The sequence below is a fragment of the Calidris pugnax genome, unplaced genomic scaffold, assembly GCF_001431845.1.
Source record: "Calidris pugnax isolate Ruff unplaced genomic scaffold, ASM143184v1 scaffold13, whole genome shotgun sequence".
NCBI classification, from domain to species: domain Eukaryota; kingdom Metazoa; phylum Chordata; class Aves; order Charadriiformes; family Scolopacidae; genus Calidris; species Calidris pugnax.
In genome coordinates, this window is record NW_015090810.1 from 14114371 (window position 1) to 14133868 (window position 19498).

At 39.0% G+C, this 19498-nt stretch overlaps 1 protein-coding gene across 1 annotated transcript in view; it reads left to right on the forward strand.

The window, feature by feature from the left end:
• The first annotated feature begins 7811 nt into the window (after window positions 1-7811).
• Window positions 7812-19498, forward strand: part of TMX3 (thioredoxin-related transmembrane protein 3) — a 29315-nt gene continuing 17628 nt past the window's right edge. The window contains exons 1-8 of the mRNA XM_014938695.1: window positions 7812-7893; window positions 8141-8195; window positions 11895-11934; window positions 13237-13360; window positions 15667-15712; window positions 17324-17404; window positions 18837-18936; window positions 19187-19264. Coding sequence (XP_014794181.1) covers window positions 7848-7893; window positions 8141-8195; window positions 11895-11934; window positions 13237-13360; window positions 15667-15712; window positions 17324-17404; window positions 18837-18936; window positions 19187-19264 — 570 coding nt within the window. The 5' untranslated portion in view covers window positions 7812-7847. The remainder of the gene's footprint in view (window positions 7894-8140; window positions 8196-11894; window positions 11935-13236; window positions 13361-15666; window positions 15713-17323; window positions 17405-18836; window positions 18937-19186; window positions 19265-19498) is intronic.

Here is a 19498-nt window from a genome sequence, read left to right on the forward strand (position 1 = left end):
CTACCTGCTCCTCTTGTGACTGAGGAAAGGAGCTGTGGGAGGAGGTCACCAGCCTGTGCAGTGTCAGAGATGATGAGAAATAGACTGGTGTAAGAGTATGCAGAAGGGCTTCATTAAGGTCATTATCCCATCAAAGACTTTTTCAATGCATTGATTATTATTTACTCAATAATGACTAAAGGAGGAAATAATAAACAAGAGCCCACAGAGACACAAACCTGGTCATAAACAAGGTATAACACAGATGATGCCAAGGACCAGAAGCCTCCAGTTGTTAATTGATGGGCCATTAAGAAACTGCAGGCACATCTTTGGAAAGGGCCAACCTGGACCTTGTAACTGGCAAGAACCGGGAAACAAGGGGAACACCGAGGATTTGGGATATTTGAGGACAACCTGTGGGACCATATGAACCTTCTGAAGAAATGTTTAGAAGGAGGGGATTGAGGAGGGTTGAAGTAGGAAACAGACGGAAAGGTGCACACTTGTTGGACCAATCCCTGTGCCTGATTGGCAGTCTGTCCTATCCTTTCACTAAATCCTTTCTTAATTATCTTTCTGTGGAATCTTACTATTTCATGCATGTGAATGCTGTAAGGACTAGGTGACAGCTACAGGTGACATAGGTGTAAGTTGGTTTGTTGCCAGCTACTGGAGCAGGTGAAGGTGTTTGCACCAGCATTGTGTCTGTGGGGGTACAGCTCTTGCAAGTATCTTTTTGTGTCTGAGGTACCAGCTGTAGGAAGGACCAGTGAGTCCAGACAGGGCCAGCAGCTGGAGTCAGACTGTGGGTACAGACACTCCTGAACTGTGGTGTCAGCAGCTGGAGCGAATGGGGGTCTCACCTCCAGCTGCTGGGATGGAACTGGCGGGCATCCCAGGTGCAGCTACTGGAGGGACTGGGGTGAGCAAAGTGAGTGAGGGGCTCGGAGACAGCAGCTGGAGCAGGACTGTGGGTGCTGGTGCTGGCTGCTGGGGGTCGCTGGAGTGTTTGCATCTTCCCCAAAGCTGGTGTGCATGGCCGTGTGCCTGGTGGTGTGCCTGTGTAATTCATTAGCAAACTTCAAGCCAGACCAGACAGTGAGTAGGGGCCCTGGGTTTGGCCACAGGGTCTGTGCTTGTGTTCTAGGGAGGACACAAGAGTGTGGGGTGCCTCTGTGAGTATGTGCGTGTGAGCAAAGACATGTGTTTCTGAATCTAGAGTGCTGTGTGCTTTCATTAATGAACTTCTGTCTCTAACAGCCCCAGAGGCGGAAGGATGCTTGCCCATCTATATTTATGTTTTATATGAGTCCTGTATGTAGGTGCTGTTGAAGGCAGCACCTCGCTTGTGGCAGTCTGTGTAGCCAGCCACATCAGTGTCCTTTGTGTATCCGTGTGTGTCTCCTGGTCGAATATGCAAACAAGAAAGCAGCGGCCACATCCACCCAGAGAGATGGGAGAGCCCCATCTGTCTGGAGACCCTGGGCTGGGCTCCAGTGGCCAGGGCAGGAGGAACCCCTCTGCCCAGAGCTGATGGATGTGATGGTCATTTATAACAACCCTTAACGACTGGATCTTCTCCAAGACCCTGCAGCTTCAGGAGTCTGAACCTTCAGACTCCTGAAGGAGGTGCAGGTAGAGTCTGTGTTTATTGGATTGGAAAATAGAGCCTCCCATGAAGGTGATGGCTGGAAGCTGGTGACTTCAGCACTCAGTGATGGCTCCTGCTTGACCTACAGATTTGCAACTTTTTGACATACAAGTGTCATCACTTACATGACACTACCAAATCAGGTAGTCATCAGGATGACAGAGAAAAGCTACGTAACATCGTTTATCAGCAAGGAACCATTACTTTAGTAACTCTATTGTGTCGTATACTGACATGACTGAAAAGTCAAAGATAAGTACTTACTAATGCTAATAAACAATGAAACTTTTATTTATTTGTTTTTTTAACTGACAACACTTAATTGGAAAGTGTATTATTATTATAGTTTAACTTTCCATCTGGTGTGGTTTCAGAGCACATGGGACATTCACTTTGTACCACTGGGAGCCATTCCCTTATTGAGTGACAATAATGGAAGCTTGCTCTCAGATCCTGGATCCTGCACAGTTCCATCAAGCTAAAGAAGAACTTCTTGCCAAAAAAGTTGATGGAAATTCAAAATGCATTATTTCTTTGGCTGCAACCATCTTTCTCTGTTAAAGAAAAAAAAAATTGTGAACACAGGCATTCAGTTTTCTAGACCAGGTATAAAAATCATCAAGACGTACAAGTAATCTTTGTTTTAATTACTTTGAATCAGGTCCTTAAGAATTCACTAATAACTGTCCATGTGTCATTTGGTCTTGTTGCCCATCTACTGACTGAAATGACAAGGCTCCTATTTGCCAGGAAGCATCTGCTGCACACCAAGAATACTTCTAAATTTATCTGACCACACTATTGCTAACATGTTTTTACTTAAATTACACCACCAGCTATGCTAACTAACATTAATTTAAAGCATATTTTTCTTTTGTTTTCTTGTTTTTTCCTCTTATACGCTGAATATTTTTGCTAGAAAATTATGTGGCTAAAGCTGTGGAGAAAATACTGTTGAATAATTCTTTACATTACCACTGGCTCTCCCCAAAATACCATGAATCTGTTCTGGTTCCTATAGTCAGAGTGATAGGCAAGTTTTCTGACATCCAGCAGAAGACTGAAAATTAAAGTATAATAAAGCTATATACAAATCTTGCATAAGACAGCTCCCTAGAGTCTCATATATTTCTTTTGCATGAATTAATCTCTTGGAGTTTCAAACTGTATCAAATTGGTGTTGCAACATACACCATGCACTAATCATAACAGAAATTCAGATGTGAAAACCACTCCTCCACTAAAATGCAATTGTAGGTGTTGCAAAAATTGCTTCGAAGTGTCTTTAAACTGTTTGTAAAAAAAAGAAGAGGCTGCACTAATTAGCTCTTAAAGACTATCAAATGACATCATGGGCAGAGGTCTGGTAACTGCCAAATGAAAAAATAATCAACCAAAACCAACCCACAGAGGTAATTTCCAATAAAAGTGACTGCAATGCCAATTTTGACTAAGTTAAAAGCTATAAAAACACATTCTAATTATGCATAAGAATATTCCTATGTTACTTGTATTACTTGAAGTGAATAGCACTCATTTTAGTTGCAAAAATTCTGTTTTACTTCCACCCACCCCAAGTATAATATAGTTCCCTAGCATTTAAAATTGACTTAGTGCTATATGCCCCTGTAGAAAGAGTGGATGGGGATTTTTTTACCTAAAAAGCCAAACCCGGCTGGTGGTTAAGAAGGCCGTGGCTGGATGACAGGGCCTGTCCACCTGCTTGCAGCGGCTTATGGCTGTACCCAGCTGCGTTAGGAGGAGGTCCTAGATCTGGTGGAGCTGTGCAGATGGAGATCCCGCTGTGGGTGGGTGTCAAGAGCTGCTGTGGCAGGATGACTACAGGGATGGAAAGGAGAAGAAGGCGCTGTAACAGCAGAGACATTGCTCCAGGGCCTGACTGACTTTGTCTTCCTGACAGTCTGGGTGTGGTGTGAGAAGAGACCCAACCGTTAGTATTCTGTATAATTACCTATTATGCTGTGTAATTACCTGTAATTGCCTATTATTCATAAAATGCCGTATGCATGGAGTATTATTAAAACTTTTCTGTGGTAGCATAGTCCTGTTCTTGTCAGCGTTTCTAGTGAAGTAAGCACTTTCATCATGTACGAATATGTCGACCTGGAAATTAAACTGGTTCTGGCATAACTTTTTGGTCATCATTTCAGTCTCATAAAACACACAAATCAGAAACAAAAGGCATAAACTGAATGCTGAAAATGTGAAAACAAAATAAACAAAATACTGGTTGTTCTAACATTAAATTTTGGAAGAAATATATTTTTACTTCACTTAGCCTATAATATCCAGTACATACTCAATAATATATAAATGTTCTCAATTTAATTTTGCTGTTTTACCATAATGTAGGAGTTTCTAAATATAAGTGATAGATAATAAATGATAAAGCAAGCTTTAAAGTAAACCCAGACAAAAAAAGCAAAATGCTATTTTTATAAATACACTCAAAGACCACCAGGTGTCTCTGTAATAAAAGAAATGTAATTTAAAAAAAAAAAAAATCAATCTCCAACCACAACCCCTCCCCCGAGGATCAGCTCAAGCTGTTCTAAAAACTGAAGTTATGTGGAAAGGTGAAATGTTAATACAACATCAGCCAAATTCTGCTGCCAGTGTCAACAGTATTAATGCCATCACAATTCTGTTTTTAATTCACATTCTACTTCATGTTGTGCCTTGCAAAAACTGTAAGCACTCTCATGCAAAACATGGAAAAAAAACCCCAAAGGGTACCAGAACATGTGTAATTCTCTATTCTTCTAATTAGACACCAAATTATTTTACTACAAGCTTATCACTACTTTGAATTTAACTATGATTAATGACATCTGTATTACTGGTTTAATTCATTTTATGAATTGATTTAGGCTGTATGTATAGGATATTTTTTTTTTTTCCCCTCTCTCCCCGCCCCATCTTTCTTCTTTTCTTTCTCTGCACTCTTCCCTTTCCCCTCTACACTCTCAGTCTGATCCCTCCCTTCAACCTTTCATGTCTGGCTGGGCAATGCTGGGAAGTCTCCTTTAGCACGGTGTCACCGATATGCTGTTCACTGTACAATAATAAAGATGTGCCCAAAGAACTTTAATATTTTAAATATTTTATTTACGCCTACGTGTATTGAAACTGACTCTGGTATTCTGTTTACAATGTTAACAAATTTTAGAGAGGTAATTATTTGAAAGAGATTATTTCTGTTAAGGCAAAATTCCCCACAGTCCAGTAAAATTAAGTCCTTATTGTATAATTTAGACAGAGTTACAGGTAAGTCCTTTTCTCTCCCTTCAGGTGAACAACCTGCACAAACTGACTGAAAATCTTGCGACATCCAAAAAGCTCTGAAAATCAGCCTTCGGTAGGCCATAAGGCAAAGCTTGTATCTTGTCTTTGTTGAATCTCCTCATCTATCAGGTTCAAAAAAAGAATAAATCCTCCTACACAATATGGACTGGAAGGAGCCTTTGAAAGCTTTATGTGAACTTGTCTGTTCAATTTCCCATGTTTCACTGATTGCTGATCTCCCTATAATTCCCACTTTTTCCTGCAGTAACTTCCAGTATTTCAACAGTAGTCTCTGTGCTCTTTGCTTCTTAACCTTCTCTTTTTTTTTCATACCTCGTGCTCAGCTCATTTACCAAAGCCATCCCTTTTCTTTTTTAATTATTTTTCTTATGCAAAACTCCAGTGTTTAGTAATCTATTAATAGTAATCTATTAATCCTGTATTTTTTTCAAATGAAATGTTCATAGTGAAAATAATACAACACAAAAAAACCCTTGTGATCTCTCTACATCTCATCTATCATTATGCTATTTGTTCCTTTTGTGTGTCACATGCTTTTCCCATGGTATGTGTTACTTGGCTACAGTGTAAGAACTCTCTTTTATATGCATATTGCATTTTAGGCAGTAAAGCTGCACTATAAATTGTATAAATAAATACAGCATAGTGTTGTGTAGGCAGGTGTGCATAAATTTGCTTACAAAGATGTATACAGTGACTCCTTCAATTTAAAAATAATATAGCTCAAGAATAGCGTACAGGCTTGCAGAAGAATACTTTGGCTCACAAAATGCAAAAGTTAGAACAAGAATATTCCACTATTGGCAGAGAAAATAAACTTCAAAGCTGACAAACAGGACTTAAAGTGAAAATAGCTTTATTCAAATCTATACAAAACTATATAAAATGTTCTTTTCACTTTAAAAGTTATTTAAAGCCAACTGTGAGATGTCTAAGTAAGAGGATTATACTAATTTAACAGTTACTTGGTTATTCCCAATTTCTCTCATATGGATTTTCCACTAAAGGACTGATGGGGTAAATTGTTTTCATTGTCTCAGTCTAGACAGCAGCTAGATTAGGATCAAAACATATGCCAGCTCTCATTTGGTCAGGCATACAGACACCACTTAGCTAACTCTGGTATACAGAAAGTTAAATGCTGTGGAACAGAAATTCCATGCATTCAGTGAATAATTCTCATACTTTATCCAATAAGTATGTTAGCAACTCATTAGTTCTGCTATTGACAGGGGTGGAGGAAGGAGGAAAAAGAAGTGAAATAGTCTTATCAAGATGTGAAATACTGCATAATCTTTCAGTGTGGTGCGTGTAAGAAAAAGATATGTCTACCATAGGCCAGAGTCAGATACATTCGAATTCTGCTGACATCTACGGCGTGCACTTCTCAGGTCTTGACCTATGTCTCGGCCAATAAATCTATACGGTAGCTGGCTTTTCCAAAGGGCTGGACAACTCTGGGGATCATCTGATGAATTCAACATGGTATACTCAGAAAGCATTAAGTGAAGGGGAAGTCCTCACCAGGCCAGGTAGAGGTATATGTAGATACAAGCACACATGTGCACACACACATACAGAGCAGCCCAAAAGTAAGGCAACTGCAATGTTTGCTGCTTGTAGACCCTATCATTAGAAGAGACATGAAAACTGACATGAAAGGAATTGAATTGTCACTGGAAGAATCTATCCTTCTCCAACAAAGACATCAAACATTCACACGCACAGGTGAGGAAAGTAACTCCAGTACAGGTGAGAAAGGTGTATGTAAGAACTTATACAGGAGGAGTCAAAACTGAAAACGGATCATGGAATCAAAGGGTAGCTGAAGTTGAAAGGGACCTCTGGAGGTCATCTGGTCCAACCCACCTGCTTGAGCAGGGCCACCTAGAGCTGGTTGTTCAGGACCATGTCCAGGCAGCTTTTGAATATCTCAGAAGTAGGAGACTGGTGGCCAGTGCTTGGTCACCCTCACAGTGAAAAAATATTTCCTGATGTTCAGAGGGAACCTCCTGTATTTCAGGTTGTGCCTCTGGTCCTGTCACGGGGCACCACTGGAAAGAGCACGGCTCCATCCTCTTTGCACCCTCCCTTCAGGTACTCATACACCTTGGTAAGACCCTCCTGAGCCTTCTCTTCTCCAGGCTGAACAGTACCAGATGAAAAGCTTGCTGTAACTGAACTTTTTAAAAAAAAACAGGTTTGCCAGCTGGATTCTTTGCCCTTAACAGGACCCGCAGATCTGTACTGAACGACAAGGTAGTTGAGGCAGGAAAGACCGCAGGTTTGAAAGACCAAAAGATTTGAAAGACTGAGGAAAGCTAGAGAATGATATGGACATTAAGCATGAAGGAGCAGGGCTGTGCTTGTCACAAGGGTGCTGAAGGCCGGGTGCTGACACTGCCGCACCAGGGAGCGGTACGGGGTGACCTCTGCCCGTGGAAGCCAGCCGGCAACATCAGAGGCGGAACACCTTTTTCTGCCAAAACTCATTTTCCAAGAAATCAGAGCATTGGCTTTACTTAATGAGAGAGTCTGGCGGGGCCCAGCTCTGGAAACCACTCGGGAGGTGACAACGTCCACCCACACCGCTTCCCGCCAGCGTGCCAGGGCCTCACACCGCCCACCCCGGGGCCCGGGCCGCCTCTCTGCGGCGCGGAGAACAGGGATTCGGCAGGGGACATGCTGACCCCGGGCCCGGGCCGCGGCTGCCGTTACTTCCATCGGGCACAACCTCTGCATCCCTACCCACACCCATCACCGGCCCGCCTAACGCGGCCGCTCCGGGCCACAGCCCGCACCGCCGCCTCCGCGCCTGCGCGGTGGGGAAAGGTCGTCGCCGCCGCGCGCCGCTTCCCCTTCCGGCCGTGCCGGGGCTCCTGTCAACATGGCAGCGGCGGGCGAGCGGCGGCGGCGCCTCCTCTGGGTGGCAGGTAACGCTGGGGCTGCGGCCTGGCTGCTGGCGGGCGGAGGGAGGGAAGGAGGGAGGAAAAGCGGTGGGCTCGGGAGGCGGGAGAAGGGCGGAGGGGGGCGGCGGGCAGCGCTGCGGCGGTGGCGGCGGAGGGGCAGCGGTGGGAAAGCGGTGGGGGCGTGAGGGGAGAGAAGGGCGGGCGGGCGTGGGGAGAGCACCCCCGGTCCCGCGTGGGCATCGCTCACGGTGCCCTTTTCCTCTCCGCGCAGTGGTAGCACACGTGGTGGCGTCCGGTGCGGGATTTGTGGAGGACCTGGATGAGTCGTAAGTACAGTCTGACGGGGGTGTCTCACTGCCAAATAGTGCGTGCCTGTTCGCGAGGGGGGTGACCCCAGACCCACAGCTTTGCGCTGAGGGCATTTGTCAAGAAAACCACCCTCAGAAAGTTTGTCGTCTCCTCAGCAGGAATGGCAGAAGGATTGTGGCCTGTGTTAAGTAGGTGCAGTTCATGAAGCTGAGGAACACTTTAATTTTGAATTTTTTTTTTTAAAAAGCTGTCATCACAGGTGTTGTTGCCAAAAACGTCCTCAGATTTCCGTGCTCTTTCCTGCCTTTTTGTAGACTTGTATATTGGTCGATTGATGCCTGTCCCAAGTAAAAGCTGATTGCATTTAACCAAATTCTTCATTAGAGCTTGCTGCGTAGCTGCCTCAAGGAGCTGGGAGAAGGAGTAAAAGTGCATTCATGCATGGCCAGAAACGGAAGAGAGAAGAAGGCCTGCAGGACTGGTTCATGGCTGCTTGCACTGCCAATTATATTCCAGTGTGAAAATATGCTTTTGCAGCAGGTTTAGCCCTAAGACTACAGAGGTGTTGAAATAGGTAGTCCTGCCCTTAACTTGCTGTGTAGTGTCATTGTTCATGTACTGCCTTGCTTTACCAGTTTGATGGCTGCGTACTTTCTGTTCCCAAGAAAATCTAACTTTCCAAAAATGATTTTTTTTTTGTCAGATCAGCAGGTTGTTCTAAAGTGTTACAAAGCAGTACAATTATTAGAATTGAAGTAGAAGGTACAGAAAATACTACTTGATAGGGGAGGAGAAGGTGGAATTAGGTGGCTGCTTTATGACAAATCGAAGCTAGCCAAAGGTAATGTTTTCATGAGGGTTCAATCCATGATAGATTGCATCACAGAGCTAAACCGTCAGAAAACCGTTCACTTTTTAAATCGTATTGCTGATTCAGCATAAGGACATAATCATAGGATCAAATGGGGTGCAGTGGAATTATGAGGGAGGGACTGGGAACATATGAAAGAGGTCCTGAAGAGAGATATATCAGCATCCCTGACTGGTGTTTTAAAGTGTAGTGAAAAAGCAGCTGAAGCACAGAAATTGTATGGACTTAATTTTCAAAGCTTGTTTTTGAAGCATGCCTCATATTTTCATGGACTAAAGATAAAGAGGATAAGTGAATAAAATAGCCTGTATCTGTGCTTCTGCATTATGTTCCTGTATCATGTTTCCACAGGTGTAAATTAAAATGTAATTGCTGTTTTGGTGTAAAGAAGTGTAGTCACATAACTTTTTTTGAAATAGCTGATAAAAGAAAATCCTACTTTAGAACAGTTAGATTTTTCAACTGTTAAACTATGCAGATGCCTGTATTTGAATTGGGAATAAGAATTGAGTGGTGAGTTGTTCAGGACTGGTTTTGCTGCTGTTTTATGGTTTGGTTTTTTTCCTCCCTTTATTAGCTAATTGGAAAATGGTGAAAAAGGTCAGGGAAACAAAAAAAAAAAAAAATTGGGAGCAGTGACTCCAAAATGGTGAACATTTCAAGTTTTATAGATATTTGTCGTTTTATAGATACCTGAACATTCTGGAGTTTTTGCTCTTGCTGGAAATTTTGCATTTGATTTGAATTTTGGTAATTGTAAACAATGCCTGCTAGCATGAGGGCCAGGTCCCTTTCCCAGCCTCGAAAGATACTGGAAAACAAGTAGCACAGAAGGACTGACAGAGGTGCAAGTTACCCAGCGTCACTCAGCTGGGCTGTGGAAGGGGTGCAAAATGAGAGCTATGGTTCCTGTCAGCTTCTGTGGATGGAACTGCTGGCTGCCTCAGATCAGTACTCATCTTGCAATATTTGCTGACTTGTTGCAGTGTGATAATGAAGCAGATAAGCACCCTGACTGAAAAAGCAAATATTTTTCTTTCTGTGAGAAGGCATTGCTGGCTCAACCCAGGCTCAGAAGCAGCAGAAACGGTGCAAGGGGGGCGAGAAGGGAGATAGGGAGGAATAGAAGCAGTAGCTGGGTTGATTAAAGGTGCTTGGAATTGTGGCTTTAGTCTTCAGTTTTGCTTCATATTGGTTTCTTCTAACTATTAATGTTTAAGTGGGGTATGTGGATTAAGTGGAGGTTGAGGCAACATTTGATCGTGTAGTGCCAAATGTTGGGGAGTTGTATGTATTGGAGACAAATAATTTTGGTTCAAGAGTTAGCAACACCTATGTCATCTTTCTACCAGTATGATTGTGCCTGTGTCATCTGGCAGAGGGAGGATTGCATAGGACAGTTAAAGACAGACACTGAAATTTTACCCTTGGAAAAGTATTTACATGGCCTAGAAACAGCACCTTCAGAAAATGCTTAAATTCTGATTTGTACAGAGATTTCCATTTTACTTCAACAGTGTGTTGAACTTTCTTAATTTTGTCTAATAATTTAATCATTGACATAACTGAAACTGGAATGAATTTAAATAGTTCGGTTTTTTCAGACTTAAGATTTTAGTTTCTGTGGAAGTTGATTAAATAGGTGCCTGCAAATGAGTGGTACAACTTGAAATTTATTATTGTAAAAACCACAAAAATCGTCTATAATCTCATCATAGGCCAAAGTTATTAAATTCCATTGGAATGTTCTACATCCAGACACTTCCTTTCTATCCCTCTTTTCCTTGCTGTCCACTGTATTATGAGATTTCCTTCTACCTTTCTCAGTGCTTTAATGTCATACTGTGGCAGGGGGAGAACAGTTAATTGTAAATTCTTATTATACTAACTAAAGGTGATGTTCTAAATTGAGGCACAACCCAGGATCTGGTGATTCAGTGGTTGCTTTCTGCCTCTTGCATCATAAGCAGTTATTTGACATTGTAATTGGAAGTTAGCTGGAGCTTCATTAGAGTTCCCAAGAGATGCTAGACTATCTAGTCATTAGCTCTGCAGCATTTAAGTGTGGTGAAGTAAATTTTTAGTGAGGTGGTTGACTAAGCAGTTTTGTGAGTTAAAAATGTTTTTTCCTGTAGCAGTTTTATGTTAGTCACTGCAAATACCTTTTTCTGCTGTACAAGCATTGCAAACTTGGTATGCTGTCAATAAAACAAAAAAGGCTAGAATTTACCAGTGAAATGCTGCAATTCTAAGTTTCAAAGATTCAGTGTTGTAATTAGATAATAATTTCTGAATTATTTTTTTTAAACAGTAGGCCAGCTTCAGCATTAGTATTTCTTCAAGACTATTATGAATCTATTCAACTTTAAATATAATATAATCCGTGGTCCCTGATTCTGTTTACTGCCAATGAGCTATTTATAGGAATGCTGCATATTGGGAATCAATGGGTTGGGCTATAACTTCTAGTAATTGGATCTTAACTTAGAGTGTAGATCACACACTTATTGTATCATTATAAATATATTAATCTTCTTTCACAATAAGAATGTTACAATAAGTATTTTATAGCATGTGACATTACTCCCAGTTCTAGTCTCTTCTACAAAGTCCATCTTTTATGAAAATAAACCTTACATTAAAATTCTGGTTTAATTCTCAAAGTAGAAGTAGGTAAGTAATGCAATAATTTATATGATCTTGTATTGAAAAAAGTTCAGTGAAAGAAACAAAACAATTTTTTATCTATGGTTTTATACCAACTTAATTAAAGACTTTGCCTATTTCACTTCACTTATTTATTTTCAGATATATCATATATTGATTTCTTTTTTTTTTTTCCTAGGTTTAAAGAAAACCGTAAAGATGATATTTGGCTTGTAGATGTGAGTATATGAGAAGATGGGGAGAACCTGTTAGTAGAAATCAAAACATGAAATGTACAATGCTACACTCTGTAGTGAGGCTGCTTCATCATTTGGAAAATTGTTTGGACGTGGTGCAGAAAGATTACATGACAGTAATTCTTCTGACAGGATGGATAAGCAATCTGTCTGTATTGTTCAGGATGAACCAGGAATTAGAGTATTGGATGCAGACAGGCTTCATCCTGTTTTTACTGTCCTTAAAAACAGGAAGCAGATTACCTTACACTTACAGTCAGGAGGTGGTAACCTCTGTCTGGAATTTTTACAATTCCATTCTGTAGTTATACAAGCTAATTTGTGTTCTAGGACTCTAGCAATACAACATCAAATATATGAGAGGCTTCTTTTACTTTTCTAACATATTTGGAAAGATTCAGTGCTCCTTATTTCAGAGGCAAGGAATTATTAAAAAGATTGAGCTTGTTTAGCAATGAGATAAAGTTCTTTTTAGCTGACCCAAATATGAACTGCAATTCCCAAATGATATAATTCAGATTTGTGATTTTTGAGTGGGGAAAACTGTATACACTGATTCAGAATTGCTCAGTAATGTATAGAGAAACAAACAAAATCCAACTCCTCAAGTTGTGACCCAATCTTGTTATACCAAAACACTGCTATCTTCCCTATTAATTTCACTGAGGTGTTGCAGCAAGACGTAGGCAGAAAGATCAAATGAAGTCTCTCAGCTCTGCTTGGTCTTGAGAAAAGGGGATCAATTTTACAGTTTTACATACATGCTTGTATAAAAGTAGTTGCTGAAAAACTGAAATCCAGAGGGCAGCCTGCAGAAGTATACACATATATGTATATAAAATATATGTATGTGTTGTCCTTCCTTTCAAAGAATAACATTCCCCTATTGGCAAATAAATTTGTGTTCCTGGGCAGATTGATAACATGCTATTATAATTTTGAAGAAAAGAGGAAAATATTCCAAAAGAGATTAAAAAAAAATGTTATCACACAGACAAATAAGCAGTCGTATAATAGTACAGCAATTGAATGTATTCTTTTCAGATTTGTGCTTTCTTACTAAAAGTAGCACCAAACCAAAAATGCTCTGTTTGTTACTCCAGCTTCATAATTAACTTGCAGTTTTATTAGGACTTGAAGAACACCATGACTGGAAAATAAGACTTGATAATGTATTTGAGGGTTAATCATAGAATCAACTTCTCTTAATTACTTCTCTTCATTAATTTCTGTTGGGTTTTTTTAATTATTTTTTTATTTAAATCAAATGCATTTACTTCTCAGTTTTATGCACCTTGGTGTGGCCACTGCAAGAAACTGGAGCCTGTGTGGAATGAAGTGGGTATAGAAATGAGAAACATGGGCTCTCCAGTAAAAGTTGGGAAGATGGATGCAACTTCCTTTTCTAGTAAGTATAGTTTGATTAGAGGTAGCTTCACGACAGCCATTGTTTTGAAACTGTTTTTAGTTTTTTTCATTACTCATTTGTCTGTGCTGTATCATATGTAGCAAATGTATGGAAACAGTCATTGGAGAACAATCTCCTGATCTTTTTTTTTCTAAGAGTGACAACATGCAGTAGTATGCATTTTTTATCACACTTCTTTCTGCTTGAGTAGTGAATTTTTCCTGAGAAACAGAAGGTAAAAGCTTTTCAAAGATAAACTTTTGATACTCTTCTTAGAGTACTGTTATACAAGCACGTATGCAATGTGTCTCTTGACGGCATCCAATTTTAAGTTCCTTATATTACTATTGGACAAGTGCTTGTGTTCTTGTGGTTATTCTTTTCAGGTAATCAGCCCTTAAGATGATTTGGTTCTGTTTAAAAATTCAGTTTTGCTTATTTAAAAATTAGTAAAAACTGCAAGGGTTCCTTTGTGCCCCGACTATGTTTTTTTTCTCAGATTTCTTACTGATTTTATGAAGAATAGAGTCTGAGAAATCTTTTGAAATAGTTCCATGCTTTTATTTTGAAAGTGAAAATTTTACAACATCTGGATATGAAAAGCTCAGTCAACTCTGCCTAATGTCTTCCCAATCTAAAGATTCTCTGAAATCAAAGTAATTCGGTCTTAAGAATATTAGAAGGAAACGCAGCTGGGCACACACGTGTGACTGGGAAGGAACATGAATGGTTGGCTCTGCATAGTTTGTGTTCCTAATAGACAGGTGAAATACCGTGAAAAACCTGAACTTTGGGTAGCTTGTCATCAGAGAGTTGCCATCACAGCTGAACATATAAAGCATCCAATAAGTGTTGCCTCTGGTAGCTGTGTGGAATGAAGATACAGCAGTTATATCAACAGAATAGTCACCGGGTGTGGTATCAGTTGAATTTTCATGGGGGTTAGCCTCAGAAGTCCACTGAACATGGTGAAAGTAGGGATGTGTCACACCTGGGGCTTGCATTATTGCTGCTGTTTGCCTATACTGCATTTTTCATATCAACAAGTGGAGGTGATGCTGTAAGTCAGTCAGTCACTTCCATGACGTTGGTAGTGTTTTAGTAATCTCCATTGCTGGGATATTTAAAAAAATATATTTAAAAGTGTCTATTTTGTAGTTCTCCTGACTGTGCTCAAGAGCTGTACAAGGAGAAATTAACTGCTTGTCGACAACTCTTGTGATTTAATGTTTTAATACACATTTTAGTGCATTCTAGTTCCATGAGAGAAAAGGACGAGAATGAAATTGATCCTAGTATGCGTATTTCTTAGCTCTGACTCCTGAGCTGCTAGTTCTATTTGTAGTTCTGTGCAGTTAGCATTTTGATCCGGGCAAAGAACCTTAGGGTCACAATTTCTAAACTGTTATTCAGAGCCCTGCACACAGGTCGTCCCACATCTGCTGCGTGGCATGTGATTGGTAGCTTCAGAATGTTTATGTTAAAAGGATTGAATCTTTGTGTGTTTTTGAGTGCAGGGGTTGCCTATTACAGCCTTATTTTAGCCTTTTTTGTAGACTACTTAGTTTAACTGTTGGAAAACACTGATTTGATTGGAAAGTGTAGCTTAAGGTGGCAGTTACCATGTTCTAAACTGAAAGGGTGGTTGCAAATTGTGCTCCTCTGATGGGAGCAAGATACAAAGTTTCAAACAAGTGCAAGGTGGGAGAAAAAGTTCTGTGATTTTCTTTTTACCACTTCAGTAAGCAGTAGGTAAGTAACTGATTGCTTAAAAAGTGTCTATTTCAGGTGAAGCTGCTGACAGTAGACATTTACCTCTGCAGAATATGGTTTAAAAATGGACTTTTTCTAACTACTAAAGCATGATACTGCAGTTTTATCATTACCCATTACTGTAGCACAAGTAGTAATTGTCTTATATTTCCTTTAAGCATTAGTATGTACAACTCTACATCCATGATGCTTAATTCCTGCCTCTTGTGTTTTCAGCCAATTGTATGTGCATATTAGATGCAGGCTATCTTGTGGTAAAAACTGACCAAGCCAGTCTATTTAGAGGATTTTCATGACATTTTACTTGTGGTGTATGAATTGAGAGCCTATGCTGGGACCCTTCAGTATGTCTAAAAGGGATCCAAAATGTAATAATGTAGCTTCATAACAGCAGCATATTGAAAGCAAATAAAATAATTCATATTGAAATAAGTGGTGGGTTTATGTTGCTTGAATGGTAAACTATTTTTAAAGTTTAAGGTAGGAGAGCAAGAAAGTCTTGGTTCACTTTGTCATCAACATATTTCTTTCAGGTATTGCATCTGAATTTGGAGTGCGAGGCTATCCAACAATTAAGCTGTAAGTTGATGCTTCCCATTGAATTTCTAGGAGTTACCTTTCCTACCACTGATTTCATGACAGTAAAAAAAAAAAAAAAAAATCACAAACAAATGACAAAAAAGCACCAAACCCAAAGACATAGAAATACTCCACCATTTCATTTCAACATTATCTTTGATTTCTACTGGACTGGTTTGCTTTGAAAATCAGTAATATCAAGCTTCTTTTTTAGAAACAGAACTCTTAATGGTAGGTTGGCAAATTTGGAGTTCTTTAATTGCTCTGTTTTAGGCAACTGGGTAAAATTATGTGTATACAAGTATATATTTCAAATATGTGTATATATATTTCATTATCATTATTAAAATTAATTTCACGCACCAATTAATTTGACACCCTAAGAGTGATTTAGGCAGTAAGTGCGTACCTGAGTCTTCCTGTTAAGTTTTGTAAGTTGCTGATTGCATTTTCTTATTTTTAATTGACTCTCTCTTCAGTGAAGAGCTGAAATAAGCTGAAAAGCTTATTTATGAAGCAGAATAAGCTGGAAAGCTTATATAAGTGACAGTAGTGGTTATTATATAGGGTGAAGTTTGAGAGCCGTTGTTTGACAAGAAAAGTATATGTAGATTTTTTTTCTTCGTGTACTTCAAAAAGAAAATCAATGGAGAACAACATTTATAGGAAAATACCAATCCATAATGGTATTATATGTACTTGCTTATAAAGTGTAGCATACAATCCAGGACAAGGTGATGTTAAATAAAGTAATCTTGAGTAGTTTTTACTATGAACGTAGTGGGTTTGTTAGCCAGTTATTGTTTAAGCAAATTATATTTGTAAGATATATATAATAAATCTAGTCAAGTTAGTTTTCTCACAGGGGGCAGAGACGTTTAGCTTATTAATCTTTAAGGATGAAAAACCTTATTGGCATATAGAGGTAAAATTGGTTTTATGATGGCTTTTTTTTTTTCCTGTGAGTTTTCTAACCCTATATGGATTCAAAGAAAACCAGTTAGAATTAATAAAACTTACTTGAATATTCTTATAATGCAAGCATGCTGCATCCCCTATCAGCAGAGTACAGTAAACTGAACAGTAAACCGAAATGGAATCTTAATTTAGTACGTAAATTTAGAAGGTTTTGCAGGTCATTTGATACTTTTCCATCATAAAAAAGTGTTGCAGAAGTTTATGTATTTGTCTTTCAGAAGGGCTAATCCCTAAGTGGTATATATATGCTGAATGTTTGGGGTTTGGCTTGAGTATGGGGGTTTTTTTGTGTCATCATAAGCAAATGTTCCAAATGGCCTGTATATTTACAGAGTGTGTGGCTGCTGTGGACTATAAAAAAATAATCATAAAAGAAAATAAATTATTTTTAAAAATCAGTAAACCAGATATTGTGTAAATAAGTTTTTGCTCTGTAGTTGCATTGTATTGCGTTACTGACTTTTACATATTCCTGACCACTTCTGTTATCTGAGTATTTGAAAAATTATCTTGCTTGTCACTTGTTTAAAGGTGACTGTAATAAACATGTGAAGATTGAGTAATTCCACGTGTTCAGATATAGTTTGATTGATTTTCATTCTGTTCTTTTCTTTGTCTTTCCTATTTATCTAGCTTGAAAGGTGACTTGGCATACAACTATAGAGGACCTAGAACTAAAGATGATATCGTTGAATTTGCTAATAGAGTAGCAGGGTGAGTATACTCTTCTGTGAGATCAGTTCTGGTGACTTAAAACTTCTGTAGGATTTTGAGGTGGGCCAAAAAATGAATCTATATAAAAAAAGAACAAGGAATTAACATGAAGTTAAAATATATATGTACTATGCCTGTGGATGCATGTGAGACTGGTAGTGAGTGAGTGGTGTGGAGAAGGCAGACAGAGACTGGCTAGTCACAATCCCCTTCTCTACAGGGCAAGAACTAAGGGCTTTTCAAAGTAGTGGAAGCTATAAGCAAATGAAACCCATAGAAGCCAGGAACAAGAATACCAACCTAAATTTTGGCTGATAGACATCATTACTAAGGCAGAATCTGTTTAATACTCAATGGTTATCAAAAACCATCAGTTTAATATAGGCTTATGCATCTGAAAAGTTACAATTGACAATGTAAGGAAATTGATTTTACAGAATTGTTCGTAACAATTTCTGTTGCCTTTTTCTTCTTTCCCTAAAGTGGCATGCATCCTCAAAATTTTATAGACAGTAATCTTTGGGGAGAAAAAAGGAATCATATATTTTTCCTTCTTTCTTAGATACAGTTAAGAAGCATTCATTGAATTCTGAATTCTAAGAATTCTGTAGTTTAGGAATATCAGTGATCTCTAGTAATTTACCAGAATTTTGTAAATTATTTATTTCTAAGACCACATTGCCTAATTGCTGTGCTTACATTCAGAATTTCTCTCTCAAATGACTGCAACCTTATTGTGCCTGGGGAGACCTTGTTGTGGCCTTTCTTACAAGCCCTCTTTTTATAGTGAAAGATGAAGAGAGACTTTTTACCAGAGCCTGTACTGACAGGAGGAGGGGCAATGATTTTAAACTGAAAGAAGGTAGATAAAAATTGCACATATGGAAAACGTTTTTTGCTATAAAGGTGGTGAGACACTGGAACAGGTTGCCCAGAGGTGTTGTGGATGCCTCATCCCTGAAAGTGTTCAAGGCCAGGTTGGATGGGGCTTTGAGCAACCTGGGGCTTTCAGCAACTACCTAGACTAGTGGAAAGTGTCTCTGTCCATGGCAGAGCGTTGGAATTCAATGATCTTTAAGGTCCCTTCCAATCCAATCTAGTCTGTGATCCTGTGCCCAGTAAATAGCATGTATGTTTACATCATAGCAGCCTTTTGTGCTGAGATATTAATTTCAGATTGAAGTGTGCTATTTGAAGAACATAATGAGTCTATTTGGGGGGATTTTTAGTGTTTTTTCTATTAGTTGAAACTGAAATAAATTGAAAAAAGTAAATGAATGTGCATTGGGGAATTTAGTTTAAAAAAAACAACCAAACAACAAACAAGCACACAAAACCATGTCGCATTTTCTTGTGTATTTTTATTTGTTTGGGTTTTGCAGCTTGCAGAAACTGAGTTTTTTCTTTCTTTTTTTTCCCATCTTCCCCCCAGACCGCTTATCAGGCCACTTCCTAGCCAGCATATGTTCGAGCACGTGCAAAAGAGACATCGTGTACTTTTTGTGTATGTTGGTGGTGAATCTCCTTTAAAGGTTTGAAGCTTGATTAAATAAAAGTTATTCTTTTGGCTATTGGCAGTTATACTTTAAAATATCTTATAAAAAACTGAACTCCATGCTTATAATAAATTCTCGTGTTTTTTACGTTTACTGAATTTTTTTTACGTTTTATGTCATAACTACATTCTCTAATTACTCTTTGAAGATAAGTTATGTCACAAAACTTTTGTTTGAAGCATACTTAAAATTCAGAAATTAAAAACCATCGTTTGTATTTTTGCAGGAAAAATACATTGAAGTTGCTTCAGAACTAATAGTTTATACATACTTTTTTTCTGCCTCAGAAGATGTGCTGCCTGAGGTAAGCTGTTTCAGTTCCTGCTATTTTCTCTGGAAATGGTATAGTTCTCCTTATATGTAATTTGGCTGTTTTGATGGCAAGAGATGGCTTCTTACCATATATTTGGCTTTGGTAAATGTCAAATTAATTACAATGAAACATTTAATTATTGAGTCTATATAGTTAAAGAATACAAACTAAGTTTCACCTGTCATTGCTTTGTATTGGCCAAATTACTTGTTCAGTCATGTTAAT